Raw genomic sequence first — 16,495 nt, 5'->3', positions numbered from 1 at the left:
TGACCGCTAGTCTCGCTTGCCGTGAGCTAAAAGGCTGAAGGAGCAAGTTAGAGGGAAAGCCGGAGAGCAATCCCCCATTGCCATAAATTGTGTAGTGAGATCCTCCCATTGGGAGGCTTTAGTAGACTCTGGCAGGGGCCAGCCTGCCCACAGTGCAAGGGACAGGCCTTCACCCTCTAACGGCACCAAGTCCTTCAAGGCTGAGAAGATGGGAACCCCCCTGCCAGGTCAATAAACCCACCTGGGCCAAAACCATCATCACGATTGAGTAACAGCGACTTGTCCGTAGGCTAGAAAGAAGAAAAAGAGTGGCTGTGTGCCTGGGGGCTGAGACGGCTTCTGCAGACTGTGCTATTTGGAGAAGGAGACCTGACCAGCACCGTGGCCATAACAGGCATATTAGGGTCCCACCTGAGGTTGCCCTGGGCTCAAACCCATGACCAAAGTGATCTGGACAGGAGTTCAGGAAGAGAAACAGCCCGCACTGTGAAATCTCCTGCGGTACTGAAGACGTGCAGTATTCTGGTACTGATTGCTGCTGAAGGGTAACGGGGTGGGTTCATGAAAATGGCCTGGAGCCATCTCCCAGAGGCTGGGAGTGGCCATTTCTCAAATGATAACCATCTTGCATTTGTGTGGCAACAGAATGGATCTCAAACTGCTTTACAAAGTGCCTCTTCAGCCTTTGATCACCCCCACAAGCAATGGGCTGGAGGCTTTGGGCTGCAGGGCCCAGCGGAAAAAAACCCACAGATGCAAGGGAGAGGGAAAGCGAAGGCTTTTGAACAGCAATTTCTATTTCCTTTCTGATTTGGTGCTCACACCTGATACAGAGGTGCTTGACAAAGGTTGAATGAATGAATAATGCATAGTGCAGACAGATAGATATAGGCACCATCTATCTGTAGAAGGTGTTACAGGTGGTTATGAGCCAGGCTGATGCACCATCAATCTATTGACCTGCTGGGTTGTAATTTATCTGAACAAAAAGGCAGACCGTTTTGTCTTGGTCCTAAGGTTTTCCCAGGACTGTGTGACATCTGGGACACTGGGTTAGGTCTCTGATCTGAATTGCATTGGTATAAAGTTGGAATGACTCGCTGGGTCATAGTCTCAAGCAGTGCAAATTATTACAGTGGAGCTGTCAGTGGGTCAGGCTTGCACTTCAGATGCTCCCTAGTTTGGGACCAAGAGGCCAAAGGAGCAAGCTAGAGAGCAATCCCCCATCGCCATAAATTGTGTAGCCAAGATGCTCCCATTGGGAGGCTTTAGTAGACTCTGGCAGAGGTCAGCCTGCCTGTAGTGCAAGGGACAGGCCTTCACCCTCTAACAGCACCAAGTTATTCAAAGCTAAGACGGGACTCTCCCCTGAAACCACTTGGGCCAAAAATCACTTCATGGTACCTCCCCTGCCAAGTAACCGTCCTGAACAAACTAGATCTCTTAGGTGGTATTACTGGTAGGCAGGCTATTTTGTTCCTCCCCAGAAGTGGCTGTTTTTCAGGAGCATTTGAATGATCCCTGTGATCCTCCTTCTATTAGTTCTAATTGCAGAGTAAATTGCTGTTCAGTGTGACTAAGAATAGCAGGTGTCACACCTGTAACCAGTCCGTAAAACAATTTTGGATGAAAAATGCTCTGTAAATCAATGTGTCATTTATTTTTATTTGATTTATGCAGGTAGATTTAAAACATGTACAAATAGCATTGAGGTGCTTTACTTGCAAATTAATGCAACGCATCTTCAGACATGTTAAAACTCCATATTCCATAGCCCTGTTTAGTTTCATTTTAGCTTAATATGCCACAACAGATAATAAATAAGTCTAAATCAGAAGAGATTTAGTACTGGAAGGAAAAATAGAATGAGGAATAGTAATTATTTACCCCATCTTGTTTCTGGGATAAATACTGAGAAAGTTTCTTTGGGTTTTCTGAAGACCCTGGATTACATTTTTCTGTAGGGAAGTAACAAATAAGAACAAGGAATTAAAAAGAGAGAGAATCGGGGATTTAAAGGATATCATTTCTATTAGTTCAAATTGTCTTGAAATCAGTGACGTCTGCAGTTCAATCTACAGAAAGGCAAGAGTTTGGGAATCGGTGCATTTTAAGTCTGGACACCGAACGGTTCACACTATCATTGCTTCAGCTGCCACAGAAATGCAGAGAGCCTGTGATGGAAGAGATGCTGGTTACACCGAGCAAGGGGCAGGTGGTAGGTTGGGAGCGATGAAGCATGGCTACCTCCCCACCTCATCAAACGGCAATAATAAAGTCTTGCGTGATGTCTTTGCAGATTCAAAACTTGCAATGAGCATTCATGCAGCGCGCTGAGCTAGGCAGTGGTGTCCTCACCGAACGGAAGGGAAACTGAGGCGCAAAGAAGGTAAGTCACTTGCTACACAGTGTATGGATGGCAGAGCTGGGAAAATGACCCGGGCATTTTGTGTCCTGTTGCTAAGCATGATGCCACTAGGGTTTCCTGGGAGGAGCTGGTGTCTGTTTTGGGCACGGATGACTTGTTCCTGGCCCTTCATCCTCACACTGAAAGCTGGGTGGGCAAGTTTAGTTCCCCCGGGCTAGAGGGTCAGCTTGCGAGGGGAGCAAGCCTAGGGTGGTTCACTGGGCATCTCCCCTGGAGATGTGGGCAGATGGCAGCCCCTGTACTCCTAGGGGATACTTGCCACTTGTCTGAATGCACTATTGTCTCTAAGGCGTGTGTCGGAGGGTACCGCTAGCGCCAGTAGAGCAGGGAGCCACGTGGACATGGCTAGACCTTCTCCGTCATGCCTCTGGGCATGCTTTGAGGGGAGTGGAGCTCCACAGATTGTCTCCTGCGGGCTTCACGCTCCTCCCAGTCCTCCTCCGGCTCGAAGCCTTTGAAGATGGCGAGTCTCTCGGAGAGCGTCTTGGTGTGTGGGAAGAGAAGGTAGTTGTAGATTAGGGAGGCAGCCACTGCCCCGACCAGTGGGCCCAGCCAGAAGACCTGAAGTCATGCGGAGAGGAATAAAAATGCAGCTGCTGATTGAAGGGAGCCTGGAATAGGCATGAAACCTGCCTGCAGCTGAGTCTGATTTGCTGTCTGCCTTCCTGGGGGTTTATTCCTCATTTGTGGCTTATGGCTCGAAGTTCAGCTGTGGGACAGGGCTGGGAGATCAGATTCTTGCAGTTCTATTCTTAGCCCAGGTCCTAGAGGTTATGTTAAAGGTGGGGGTGGATGTTTGACTCCAGGGCTCTGGAAGGGCATGGTGTTGAGTGGTTACAGTGAGGCCTCGGAGGGGGGCGGGGGGTTATAATCGAGCTCAGCTCTTTTGGTTCATTGCCTGCAAACATCTGGCGGTGCCCCCAAACCCACCCAAAAGACCCGGTGCAAGACCGAACTGAGCCCAACTCAACCAGGAATCAGGAGGGGTTCGTCTGGCATTAACTCCAGCTAGACTCTGCAGAGGTTTGGCACCTCTTGCCAGAAGGGGCAAACCATATGCCCCTTTTCCTGTTGCGACACTGCCTCCTTGGATAGGCAGTTAGAGCCCCAATTGCCCCACCAAGGGCTGCTGAGCTCTGCATCTTTATTGGCAACCCGAGCCTGGTATAATAGGAGGACCTCCCTTAGCTGTTGTAGTTTTGCAACCAGGCTAGCTCTTGGGGTCCTAGAAGTGTTATCACCAGGAACACTCAGGGAACATTTTTGGCACGGCCAAGAGGTGTGGAAACAGGATCCTTACCCAGTGGTCGGTGAAGTCTCCCACTATCACAGCGGGGGCAAAAGACCGGGCCGGATTCATGGAGCAGCCTGTGTAGTTGATCTAGGAAGAAGCAGAGTTGTTTGTTAACATGATTCCCTTTTGGCATTGAGAAGGGTTGGAAATGTCCCAGGGTAGCTATGCACATGTTGCGGGGGGCAGTGCTTTAATTAGCGCGGCTCTCAGAGGCGCAGTGCCATGTGTATTCAGCGCCCTGCGCTTGGCATTGGCGGTGGGGGCACTTTAACTAAAGTTCATTCGACAAGCTTTAGTTAAGGCATTTTGAAACACGGGGGCGCCGCTACATGTGATGCAGAGTGGGCTGGAGCGCACTAATGAGCAGGTTGCAGCAGACTTGATTAATCTGGTGACCCTTACAGAGAAAGGGTGCTGATTAATCGAGTCTGCTCCAACACATGCTAATTAGCGTGCGTTGCAGCAGAAGTCCATCAGGTGTATAGGTGTGTGCGATCGGCATGATTCACTTGTGGAGTGGAGTGATTCACCCTCCATCTTGCTTGCATTGTTTTAGCAAGCAAGTGCCCGATGGTTTCTATCCCTATCGGCAGTCCTGCAGGTCCTGAAGCCTTCATTCATGCATCTTGCATCCCAGAGGAAGACCCCCGCAGCTGGAAAAGATGTGACTGGCTTCTGCTGGGAGAGGCTATATTTATGGGTGGGGAGGGAGTGTTGCAGGCCAGTGTTTGCTCAGGGACTGATTAATGAATCTGTGAGAGCAGGGGTGTGGCCCTGCATTCGAACAGCGCGCAAAAGCTCTCGAGGGTGCAAAATACGGCGGCACAAATCTGTTGCTGTTGCATGCGATGAATGAGGGGTGTTCAAAGCCAGGAGGTGCCACTTTACCCCTTCGCGGTGTCTCCAGCTGGAAAAGTGGCAGTGCCGAGGGCCCATAAGTTCCAGCAAAATGCACAGCCTAAGTGCTAAACAGAAAGGGCCGATTCCTTTGCAGATTTTTTTTTACCCACCTTTGCTTCAGCTCCTTGCCCTAAGGAATCCACCTCCCGTGGGGAATCACTAATCTTTGCAAAGTCCTTTGAGACCCTTAAAAGCTGCAGAGCAACAGTATAGTGTCCCCTGTCCCTGACTAGGAGAGCTGTCTGTCTTCAGTATGTAGATGGCCCCCTTTGTCAGTATGGCAGCAGGGTGACTTAAACCATGAACACTGGGGCAGTGCAGCCCCCTCCCCACTGCATGCTACACGTGGAGCACAGAGATGCTACGGATCAAAGTTTTGAAGGTATTTAGCTGCCTGACTCTCATTGGCTTTACGGTTGTACAAGAAGGCTGTCAGAGCCAGGCATCCAACTGAGGCCTCATTAACGCGAGGTCTCTTCACTGGCCTATTCTCTTTCTAGAAATGACAGTCTAGTTAAAGAACAGCAGGTCCTGGATACAGTTGCCTAATGGATCTACAATGCAAGAGGTGTTTACACCACGTGGTTGTGAGACATACCCCCAGGAGATGTCCCAGGGCAACAGAGAGGCCAATGGATAGGGCTGGAGACCCCACGTTATCACTTCTGCGGTCATCCGTGGACGCAAAGATGCACAGGACCAGCTGGAAGGTGAGGAAGAGCTCCATGGTGACTGCCTGTCCTGTGGTTGTCTCGTTGTACAGCTGAAACAAGAGCAAGGTAGCATCTCAGGAACAGGTGAGGCCCCAGGCATCTCCTGGCTGAACCCAACCAGGTCCTTCAGGCCACATCCTTCCTGAAGGCTTGAATCATCGTCTAAAGCAGGTCTGGGCAAATAATGGATGTTTTGGCTCTGTGGCTGAGGTCAGAAACAAATTGGGAAAGCTCTCTTTAGCAGGATGGATGGGGACAGATGAAACATGCACTGCTGTGTTGTACCCCTGATTCTTCCAGAGGTCATTCTCCAGCAGAGTGGACAGAGTTAACCCCATTTAAGTGCTTGTGTCATCCTTCTCCTACTGTTTTATACCAGTGTAATTCTGTTTACAGCAGCATCAACAATTCATTTATCTGCATCCTTTGTGTCTGAGAAAAAAAGAAATCAGGTCTTTGGAAATCCCACTTTTATTTTGTTGTCATGAAAAAAAATCACCGATTCTTTCTTTCAAAAACCCGGACACGTGCGTTGGACCTTGGGTGGAGGCTTTCCAGTAAAGATTTCCAGCAATCACTTCCCTGTTTAAACTGAATCTGACCTTGCTTTGAGATAGCATCCCTGTTGCAGAGCTTGATTTTTTTTCTCTTTTAATCCCATAGAACCAGCAGCACTGCTGGATATGGCTGGTTAAGTCAGTAATTTGTGGTGCCAGTGGTGCTTTGAGGCGTGCTCAAAATGTTATCTGGGTGCTGCTTTCCCTGCTGCAGCCTGAGATGTACCTTTCTGAATACTGAGGGTGCATGCAGATGTTCTTGCCAGCACTTCACCTCTTTATCTGCCACGAAAGCTGATCTCAGCCATGCTTGCGGAGATCCCAAGGCTTTCATAGTTTCATAGTTGTTAGGGGCTGGAAGGGACCTGACAGATCATCGGGTCCTTTAGTGCAGTAATTCTGGATTAATGCCAATGGAAATGAGTCTGGGTCTATAATGGACTTTTTACCATCTGTTAGTCAGGAGGCATAATGCCCCCCAAATAATTATACTGGTAACTCCCTTACTGAGAATGCAGGTTTATTGGTGTAAAGATTCAGCAAAGATTGGGAAGAGCTGGCTTCCCAGAGCTCACCGTTGCATCTGCTGCACAAGCCTTAGCCGTCAGCATCCTGATCTGGCTGACTTCTAAAGATACAGCCCAGTGAGCACCAATGTGGGACTCACAAGCAATTAAAAGGGGATGTTAGCTCTATTCCTGTGAATTAAACAGTTTAGGGATGCTAAAAGCTTTCAAGCATTAGTGACCTGGATTCAATTCAAATAGCTAGATCTCTGCAAAGATACAGGGTCTGCTTCTACTTGCCCTGAACCTTGTGCAATCATTGCCAATTCTGTGAAAGAGTATAAGAGTTTCACTGACTCAGACAGTGGAGCCAGCTAATGCAAACTAAACCGAGCGGGCCAAGTGTCTTCTGCTGTGGCCCCTTTACACCACTCTAGCAACCTAAAGGGGACATAAAGTGGTTGCAAAGGTAGTTGCCTCTCACTTTAAAGTCCCTTTGTTGTCAGAGGGAGGGCTATAGGGGGTGCTGAGTATAAAAGGAGGATCTGGCTTCATGGCATCTGGCCTGGGACATCTTTGTACCTGTGTAACCGGTTCCACAAGGGAGATGGAAAAAGAGATTTTTTTTTTAAATTTAATTTGTATCTGAGGCCAAATTAGCCAAAACTAATTCCAAATCCAAGAATCCAGAACCATAAGTGTCCCTCCTGCTGGCAAACATCCTCCACCCACACCTGGGGCTTCAGATGTTTCCAAAACCTTTGGCGGGCATCCTACTTGCTGGCCCAAGCTTGGGGCTCAGATGCCCCGAGTTTTGCTTGCCCTTAGCCATAAGGCTCTCGGAGCAAGCAAGGGAGGAGATGGCAAAAGAGATCAGGCTGGAAGTTAGAGCCATGCTCCCAAGCATTGAACAACCTGGAGTCAAGAGACTCGAGGGGGCAGGGGAGGGAGGCTGCCATGTTCATGGTAGTTCAGCGAGGCATCCTCATCCTAACTCCTTGGGTTCCCTGATTTTCATGCCTGTAAGTCAAAGCTTTCAGGACCGCCTCCCTATATACTCCTGTGGTTTTGTTATTGCACCACGTCTGAACCCAGAGTCCAGTCTTAGTCATGGGAGGGAAGCTAACCGACGGCATCGCCAGGGCAGACATGGCCATTGGGTACTGTGAGAACTAGAACAGGACAAAGTAAATGGGGATTATCTGATGAGAAGCACTGATTGCATTAAAAACAAAACCAAAAAAACCCTGCCCTGCTAGCCCTGGTGCCAAGGAGCCTGGCATGGCACCAGCAGCCTGAAAACACTGGCAGGACATCACATGGCGGGGAGGCATGTTTCCCCACCAAAGCTGCACACGCAGAGATGGCTGAGGCTGGAGGAGGGGAGTCGGCGCAAGTCAGGATGTTCCCAGGGTTAAATTAAGCCGGCCGTTCTAGGAACTGCCACGTGTGCCACTGACAATCAGAAAGTGGCATTTTATAGCTGTCAGCTCCCTGGGCTGTGGTTGGTGGCACTGTCCTAGTGATCAGAGCAAGGGGGAACTGGGAGCCAGGGCTTATGGGGCTCTGTTGCCATGCCTGAAAGCAAACGGAGCCAGATCCTGTGCCAGCTATTAGTTGCCTCGGTGTGATCCTATTCCACCCTGCCTGAGCCACTGAAAAACAGGCCTTGCGAAACATGGGTGGATCCTCCCATTCCTCGCTGCTTCTTGTGATGTAACATGATGGTGCATTACAAAATGAGGCGCTTTGATGTTCTTGCAGGGATATGAGAGCCAGGTACAATATAGGACTGCATTCAGGTGCCTAATTGCTGGGGTAGGATTTGGCCTATGGTGTATGAATGGAGCACGGCACTGGGTGGCAGGACTGATTTCTAATCTTAGCACTAGGAGGGAGTACGGCTGAGCAAGGAGATCTTCAAGCCGGGACCCCTGGGTTTTGTTCCTATTGCTAGACGGGAGTGGGGTCTTGCAGCTTGAGCGCAGGGCAGGGTGGCTCTAATCTCCACTGCCAGGACTCCTGTTTTCTGCTGGCAGCTATATATGTCCTCCCTTTGCCTCTCCCATCTTCCCTAAGCCCCCCCCCCGTACCCCTGAAAGGTCCCACGCTGGCACTGGCACGGTCCTTACCTTGTTGACGGCCAAGTTTCCCCGGATGTCTGGAGGGGTGATCTCGTGCAAGATAGCTGCCCCAGCAACCCCTCCCAGGATCTGGGCCACTACGTAGAAGACAGCCCTGAGGAAGGAGATGTGAGAGCCGACGAGGCAAGCAACCGTCACGGCTGGGTTGATGTGGGCTCCGCTGACGTGCCCCAGGGCCTGGACCAGCGTGGCGATAGCCAAGCCGAAGGCCAGCGAGATTTGCAGGATGGTTGGGAGAGACAAGGGCCAGCTGAGGGCAGAGCCCAGGCCGAAGAATATGAAGAGTAGGGTGGCCACGAACTCGGCAAAGACGGCGCGGGTGAAGGCTACAGAGCGGAGTTCCCACATCATGAGGCGACCGGTGCCGGGGCTCAGAAGACCTACTCTACCGGCAGCGATCCCTGCTCCTGGGGCTGCTCCCTGCAAGGATGCTTGGGTGCTGGATAGATGTATATATATGCTGAAAATCCAGGGATCTCCTGCTGATAGAGGTGGGGCTCAGGGCTTAGGAAACCTGATGCTTTATCGTCCTTGTTCCAGCTGACAAGGCTTCAGACCCTGCCCCCTCTATTAAGTGGGGAATGTGGCATGTGCCAGCCTTGGGAGCCAATACATTAACTTGGAGATGTCCGATAAAGCACTGGGCTGAGCTGCAACTTCCTCTTTCCTCAATGCCATTTAAAATGGTCCCTAATCTTCTGTAATTTTTGGTTCTCCTCTCCCTCCATCCCACCATCATTGCAACGGGGAGAGGAAAGCAAGTCAGTGCAGCTCTGGGGATTGATCTGAGTCCGAAATCTGTATTTGCTCAACCTGAAACTGTGCAGGACTTTGGCTCCACCAGAATCTGTCTGTCTGTCCGTCTTGTCTGGCATCCAGCTGGAGCGGACTTTGGGGTCCTGATGTCTTGGTTAAAACCTTCGGGCCCAGCTCTGACCGTGACATGCAACATCTGTAGCTGCTTTAAATTTTGGAAGCAGGGGTTGAATTCTTCACCTCTGTACTTCTAGAGGGTTTTTTTTCCCCTTGAATCCTGTATTCGAATACAAGTAGGATGGATCATAGCAGGCATTCATGTATCAAATAGATTAATAGATGTATGAATAGTTTGGAGTGGCTTCTGGTCTCTTCTCAGGAGAGAGCGAGAGAGATTTAGATGGCTGCAAAGCCTGCAGCACGTGGGGCTTGCTGTTGGATAAAATGGGGTGGGAGCACTGAATCAAGAGTCTTAACAGGACTGTGAGCGCGTGAGCCCAGGAGTGCAGAGGCAGCGGCCAGGAAGCCTGTGAGTCAGAAATGCAAGGTGCATTGGTAGTGCTCTGTGGAACGGAGCCCAGGATTGGAACAAGAGGCAGGGGCACATCTACACATCAAATTATTCGACACAATAAACGTCAGTGCAGCATTCACATGTTTATACATGTGCCTGGGCCTGCAGCAAGTTGAGCCGGGGTGGCAGGGAGCCTGGGGGCCAGCTGCTCCACCCCAACTCGACGTGCTGCAGAGGACCTGGCTGGGGCACGAGGTTGATCCAGTGCGGGGCTAGCCAATAGGCAGCCCTGCACTTGTAGTATCCTCGTGCCCCAGCTGGTCCTGGTCACTGTTTACACGTGCACTGCAGTGAAGTCAGTAAGTCTGCCATAGAATAGCACTTGTGTTGGGCAGTACTATCCTATGACAGTGAATTAGTTTACTCTGGCCTAATAGCACTGCTTCTGTAGACAGTGATGTTTTACTGCAGAGCTAATGAGGCAGCTCCACAGTAAGCATCTTGTGTAGATGCACCCAGGCGGATGCATCATGGGTGGGATGTGGGAGACCAGGAGTAGGATATGATAGAGCTGTATATGAGGACTGAATTGCATGAGCGTGGATCCGTTTGCCTATAGCACCAGAACAGAGCTGGAATTAGAGTGAATTGCTCCAGACCCGTCACTGTGACAGCCTGAAGAGTGCTGCAGAGAGCGAGGTCCCTATAAACTCACTGGGGCTTGATCCAGCAGGTCACCGTGGTATATCTAGACAAGGAAGCTCTGTCTTGGCGTAGTGGATCAAATGTACCAAGGAGAAGCAGGAATCAAGCGATGTCCCTGCTTCTCCCAGGGGTCAGTGCTGGAGGGTCTGCTGTTTCATAATTACATAGATGTTAGGGACTGGAAGGGACCTGACAGATCATCCAGTCCAGCCCCCATGCACTTGTGTGATTATTTTTCCTGGGCTGGGCTGACTCCATTTGACTTTTTGATCCGCAGCAAGTGGTGTCACAAAAATGTCTCCAAAGGCATGAGTCAAAACCTTGCTTGTGCCAAAGGTTGCTTGTGCCATCTGAGCTGAAAATGGGAGCCAGGTCATTTGGGCTGGAGAGTGCAAGGTGGTCAGTCGGTGCTAGACACTTTGCTCCATTGGATGCTGCGGGCTACGGAAATCAGCATGCTTTATTCATGTGAGGTACAGGCAGGCCCTCTGCTTCTTTTAATATGCCTTCAAGGACAGGTGATCCCTTTGTCTCTGGAGTTTTAAACCTTCCTGCTGTAGGCAGTCACAGGTGACTGGACCCCTGCCGCGGCTATCAGAGATTCCTCTAAACCGTTTGAATCTCTTGGGTCTGCAGGAATAGTATGGAAATATCACATGGATAACCTTTCTCAGGAGTCTCCTCGCACTTCAAGCTGATGGGTCAGCCAGAGGTACTTTTAAAAAAAAGGGTCTCCTTCCCTGAAACACAAAAGGAAAAGAAAATTCAGCAAAAAGTTGTGGGCCAGTTTGGCTACAGATCCGTGCTTCCTCTTCTGCGGCTCGCTGACAACCTGCGGAGCCATGTGGTGATGAAACTGGTATGATATGTCATGTCACCAAATGCGTTTGTGAATGGGATGACTTGATTTGTGGGAAACATTGATTTCGTATGAATCATCTGTAATTATTAGGTTTCCAAAACTGCAAGGAGACAGATGGAAGATCTGAGAAGAAATACAGCCTGGGCTGGTTTCAAGGTGAGATGGTTGGTAATGCCTTAAGGTGGAATCACTGGAGCGGAGGTCCAAAGATATAAGCTGAACGCTCAACTCTTCAGCTGTTTTCCTGGTTGTTCGTTGATGGACAGGGACAGTAACACTGACCTACCTGAAGGCTCACGAGGATGCTGGGATCATACAACAGGAGGTAGAGGAAGAACAGACTATGGGGTAGAGCCCTGCCATGAATGCTGGGAGACCTGGTTCAATTTCCTTCTCTGCTACAGACTTCCTATGTGACCTTGGGCCAGTCATGTAGTCTCCCTTAGCCCTGATGTTGGTTGCAATCTATAAAATGGGAGTAATAGCAGCACCACACTTCACTGACTATAGGGAGGCTAGATATATCAAAGTATGCAAGGTATTGGATACCAGTGATGGGAGGACCACATGAGTACACAGACAGACAAGGACAAGGCAGGTTCCTAGAGACTTTGTGAACTTCTAAGAACTTAGCATTACTCAGTAAATGCTAATCTGGGATGTTGTTAATAATGAATGTGATATTATTAAACTCGGCAATTACATAGAATCAATAGCCAGTGTGATTAATCATTATTACTAGATAGCTAAAGGTAACACATGACTAATCAAGAAGAACTCATTAAGCAAAAGTGAGACAGGATTACAGAATGTGGAAGGGGTGGGGAGGGTGAAACTGAGAAACAGAGAAGGAAAGGTACTTCTCCAAAGTTACTTGGTTTTGATTCCATTTCACCAGGTCTTTTGGCCTCCCCGTTCTACACTGCCTGCCTTGCATTTGAGAGCTGGGGTGATGTTAAATCCTTGTCTGGAGGTCATGGAGATAGTAGTAGGGACTACAGTACACACGGTATGGCCCTGTAGTTGGTACCAGGAAAGGTCAAACTTCTGCAGTTCAGAACAAGGCCCACCCCACCCCACCCCATGCGGGGAGTCAGGGTCCCTATAGAGGCCACTCCAGACCTGCCTGCCCTGGCCATGGCAAGAGGGGGTGGCAGTGGGCACTGGGCAGAAGCTGCTGCAGGGTGCAGGGGAAAAGCGGGACCTGGCAGTGGGCAGTGGCTGGGAGGATCCATAGGACAGCCCCAGCGTGGGCTGCAAGTGGCAGCAGCAAGAAGGGCCCAGCAGTAGTGATGGGGCAGCGGTTGCACCCGCCGCCAGGTTCTGCTTTTTCGCCGCACTCAGGAGCAGCTTCTGCCCGCCATCACCGCTCATTGTGGCTGGGGCAGGTAGGTCCAGAGCAGGTGCTCCAGGGACCATCAGCTTCTTCCTGGATGATGCCATTGCCTCCATACCTAGGCCACCGCCATTGAAGCCCCCTGCTCAGGGTAGAAGGACAGCTTGGAAATGGCACTGGTGGCAGCAGGGACCCTGGCTGAACTGTCCCTCCTGAGGCTGTTGCCCACCCATGCCCATGCCAGCTCCCCTCCCGCCTGTGGCCCCATCCCACATAGGGAGGTTTGGTGAGCTGTTGCATGGTGGGGAGGGCGGGTGCTGACCCAGCCCCTGACAGCTCCCCCAAACTCCCAATGTGGTCTGTGGGCTCAAATAATTGCCCACCCCTGCACAAAGCCAGTAGCCCACCCTGGTTGCATCAACACATGCAGTTCATTCAAAGCAATAAACTCCAGAGCTGTTTGAAGCAGAGTAAACTACTCTTGGGCATAGTATCTACATGTGCACCCAGGACAGCAGCAATTTGAATGAGGGCAGAGCAGTTTATGCCAGAGCCAGGGGCACAGCGGCACAGCTCTGGGCTCCAGGTGGTGGCTTTGGACAGCAGAGGGGCTGGCTGGGTCATGAGGGTGCTGAAAGTGCAGAGCTGTGTGGTTAAGTAGCAGACAGGAGTCTGCCCCATGGCCAGTGTCTACATGTGCATTTAATCATGGTTAATTACTCTGCTGTAAGATAATATTGTCCCTGGCAGTGCTATCTTATAGCAGCATTAATTAATCACAGAATCAGAGGACGTGAGGGTGGGAAGGGCCCTCAGGAGGTCACATCTAGTCCAACCCCCTGCTCAAAGCAGGACCAGCCCCAACTACACCATCCCAGCCAAGCGTTTGCCTTCCCAGGTCTTAAAAACCTCCAAGGATGGAGACTCCACAACCTCTCTGGGTAACCTGCTCCAGTGCTTTACAACCCTCCTAGTGAGAATGTTTTTCCTGGTATCTAATATAAATCTTTCTTGCTGCAACTTGAACCCATTGCTCCTTGTCCTGTCATCTGCCCCCATGGAGAACAGCCCAGCTCCATCCTCTTTGGAGCGACTCTTCAGGGAGTTAAAGGCTGCTATTCAATCCCCCCTCAGTCTTCTCTTCTCCAGACTTAAATCAGCCCAGTCCCCTCAGCTGCTCCTCATAAGTCATGTCCCCCCAACACCCTAACCATTGCCATTGCTCTCTGCTGAACTCTCTCCAATGTGTCCACATCCTTTCTGTAGGTATGGGGCCCACAACTGGACACAGGACTCCAGATGTGGCCTCGCCAGTGATGAATAGAGGGAAATAATCACTTCCCTTGATCTGCTGGCAATGCCCCTACCAGTGCAGCCCAGGATGCCATTAGCCTTCTTGGCAACAAGTGACATCGCTGGCTTATATTCAGCTCATTGTCCACTGTGACCCCCAGGTCCTTTTCTGCAGAGCTGCTGCCCAGCCCGTCAGCCTCCAGCCTGCACTGTGCATGGGATTGTTCTGTCCTAAGTGCAAAACTTATCACTTGTCCTTGTTGAACCTTGTGAGATTTCTTTTGGCCCAATCCTCCAATTTATCTAGGTCACTCTGAATCTTAGCCCTACCCGCTAGCGTATCTATTACTCCCCCCAGCTTGGTGTCATCACAGACTTCTTTAGGATGCACTCCGCCCCATCTTCCAGATTGTTAATGAAGATATTGAACAAAACTGGCCCCAGGGACTCTCCACTTGATAACTGGCTGCCAACTAGACACTGAGTCATTGATTACTACCCGCTGAACCCAATGATCCAGCCAATTTTTTTCTGTCTTACAGTCTGTTCATCCAACCCATACTTCCTCAGCTTGCTGGCAAGAATGCTGTGGGAGACACTATCAGAAGCCTTACTAAAGGCAAGGTGACCTAATCTTCAGTAAAACTTACCGTGTCCTTATAGCATCGCACTTGTAGATGAAGACACTTTACTCCGCAGCTAATTAGTCTACTCCACAGTTAAGTGTGTATAGACATGGCCCCTGTGTAGTTAAGAGACCAGTATACCTTTGGACGACTGGGCAGGCATTAGACCGCTGTAGGTAGGTCAGCTGAGTTGTGCAGGGCCATTATTTCAACCATTTAATCAGCCAAAGTCTGTATTGCTTAGTCCCTGGAGCATAGCAGCGCTATTGGGCCGTGACTTTGATCAAACATGAATGCTTGTTAAGGAGCTCTTCTCTTGGTCTCTGATACTGGAGCAATAGATTTATGCCTGTTGACTTCCTTCAATTTTCAGGAAATGAAGGAAATGGTCAAATAACGTGCTTATAAAAACGCCTAGCGACCTAGGGAGCTGTGCAAATATTGTGCTTCTCAAGAGCCATAGATTGCGCAGATATTCTTGCTTCCCTGGCTTTGAGGAAATCGTAAATGTCTTATACTATCTCCATTCCATCTGAAATACCTCTGAGCCAAGGAGATAGGGTATTTGTTGCATAAGTATCCATTTTCCTGCTTGCATCCACTTGCTTGGTTTCAGGAGGTCTATGTGCCAAGTGTTCATCAGAACTGATCCTGCTCTCTGCTGCCCCAGGTGAACATGATGTCTTGGCTCTCACCAAAGGCAGCTGGTTATGGGAAGGCTTGATTTTTTTTGTGCTCAATGGCTGTGATATGGTAACCTCAGTATGTTCCTGGGATCACGTCGCGATGTTTTATTTCAAGTCTTGCAATACGTGGCACATACTTTTTTCCCCCTTAAAGTCCAGCTTCATGGATATGGAGAAGACCGAGTACATGTGATTGCTATGGGCTCTTAAACTGAAAGATGAAGAAGAAGGACCTCAATTTTATTATCTTTTAAGTCAATGTCCTGATTTCTTGGCGGGCTTGATTAGCTATTCTGACTGCCTGGTGTTGTAGTAGCGGTTACATTTTGCTCGTTGCATCTGGCCAGCACAAGATCATATGAACCTGTAAAATCCCATGTAGGAACTAGAAGTAGTCCTTTGTATGCTTGAACTTCAGGAGGACTAGAGACCAGAGCAGAGGGGAGGAGGTGTGTCTGCATGTCAATCAGGAGATATAGTACCAGTGTATATTGGCACATAATCTAACTTGGGTGTCCATAGCAGTTTTAGGCTTCAGTGAAAGTGGTACCAGATATCCTGAGACCTTGGGGTAAGTATTTGGACACTTAGCTGGGGTGTGCTAACCAAGCCTACCATCATATGTTTGACGGCAGAAGAGGCATACCCTCTATATTACCTGAGTTGAAGGAGACCTGTGAAAAGGCCACTCTCCAGCTGGTCTTTTATCAAGTACCTGTCTTGTCCCTCTTCTGCATTCCTTTCTTGAGTGTCACTGATTTATTTTGCCAGGTACATGACGTCCCATTTCTCTGAAAGCATCCTCACGATTGCTTCCAGGGAGATGAATTGCAACATCGCACATACATCAGAAACTAAGTAGGTTGAAGAGCTCCGTATCTCATCTTCATCTGAGGAGCCCTAGTCAGCAGTAATTGTATATGAACATGTGTACGTCATTCAGAGCCAAGGCATCCAGATGAGGTCTGCCTCCTTCCAGGTCTGAGTTCCCACCGATTGGCAATATGTCACGTGGGATCATAGGAATGTAGGGCTGGAAGGGACCTTGCAAGGACCTCAAGGTTAAGTAATCCCAGACTAAACCACCCCAGCCAAGTATCTGTCCAACCTGCTGTTGAAAATTTTCACGGATGGAGATTCTCCAACTCTCTAGGTAGTGTGCTCTAATGCTTGAC

General features: G+C 49.7%; 1 protein-coding gene across 1 annotated transcript; it reads right to left on the bottom strand.

Moving 5' to 3' along the window:
* Positions 1–1,636: 1,636 nt before the first annotated feature.
* Positions 1,637–9,018, bottom strand: AQP2 (aquaporin 2). Its single transcript, XM_019511425.1, has 4 exons — positions 8,531–9,018; positions 5,221–5,385; positions 3,729–3,809; positions 1,637–2,989 (listed from the first exon to the last, which is right to left on the bottom strand). Exons 1-4 carry the CDS (start codon positions 8,891–8,893, stop codon positions 2,774–2,776), a joined length of 825 nt encoding a protein of 274 aa, XP_019366970.1. The 5' UTR covers positions 8,894–9,018; the 3' UTR covers positions 1,637–2,773.
* Between the last annotated feature and the right edge of the window lie 7,477 nt (positions 9,019–16,495).

The sequence above is a fragment of the Gavialis gangeticus genome, unplaced genomic scaffold (assembly GCF_001723915.1).
Source record: "Gavialis gangeticus isolate Ggan-Ray unplaced genomic scaffold, GavGan_comp1, whole genome shotgun sequence".
Taxonomy (NCBI): domain Eukaryota; kingdom Metazoa; phylum Chordata; order Crocodylia; family Gavialidae; genus Gavialis; species Gavialis gangeticus.
Note: the sequence above shows the minus strand (reverse complement) of the source record. Positions and strands in the feature narration are given on the sequence as shown.

Excerpts from the sequence above, each read along its gene's own strand:
- AQP2 (XM_019511425.1), bottom strand. The coding sequence starts at position 8,893 with ATGATGTGGGAACTCCGCTCTGTAGCCTTCACCCGCGCCGTCTTTGCC. Across the intron at positions 5,386-8,530 it reads GAAACTTGGCCGTCAACAAG|CTGTACAACGAGACAACCAC; the intron begins GTAAGGACCGTG and ends CTCTTGTTTCAG. Across the intron at positions 3,810-5,220 it reads CCCTGGGACATCTCCTGGGG|ATCAACTACACAGGCTGCTC; the intron begins GTATGTCTCACA and ends GCTTCTTCCTAG.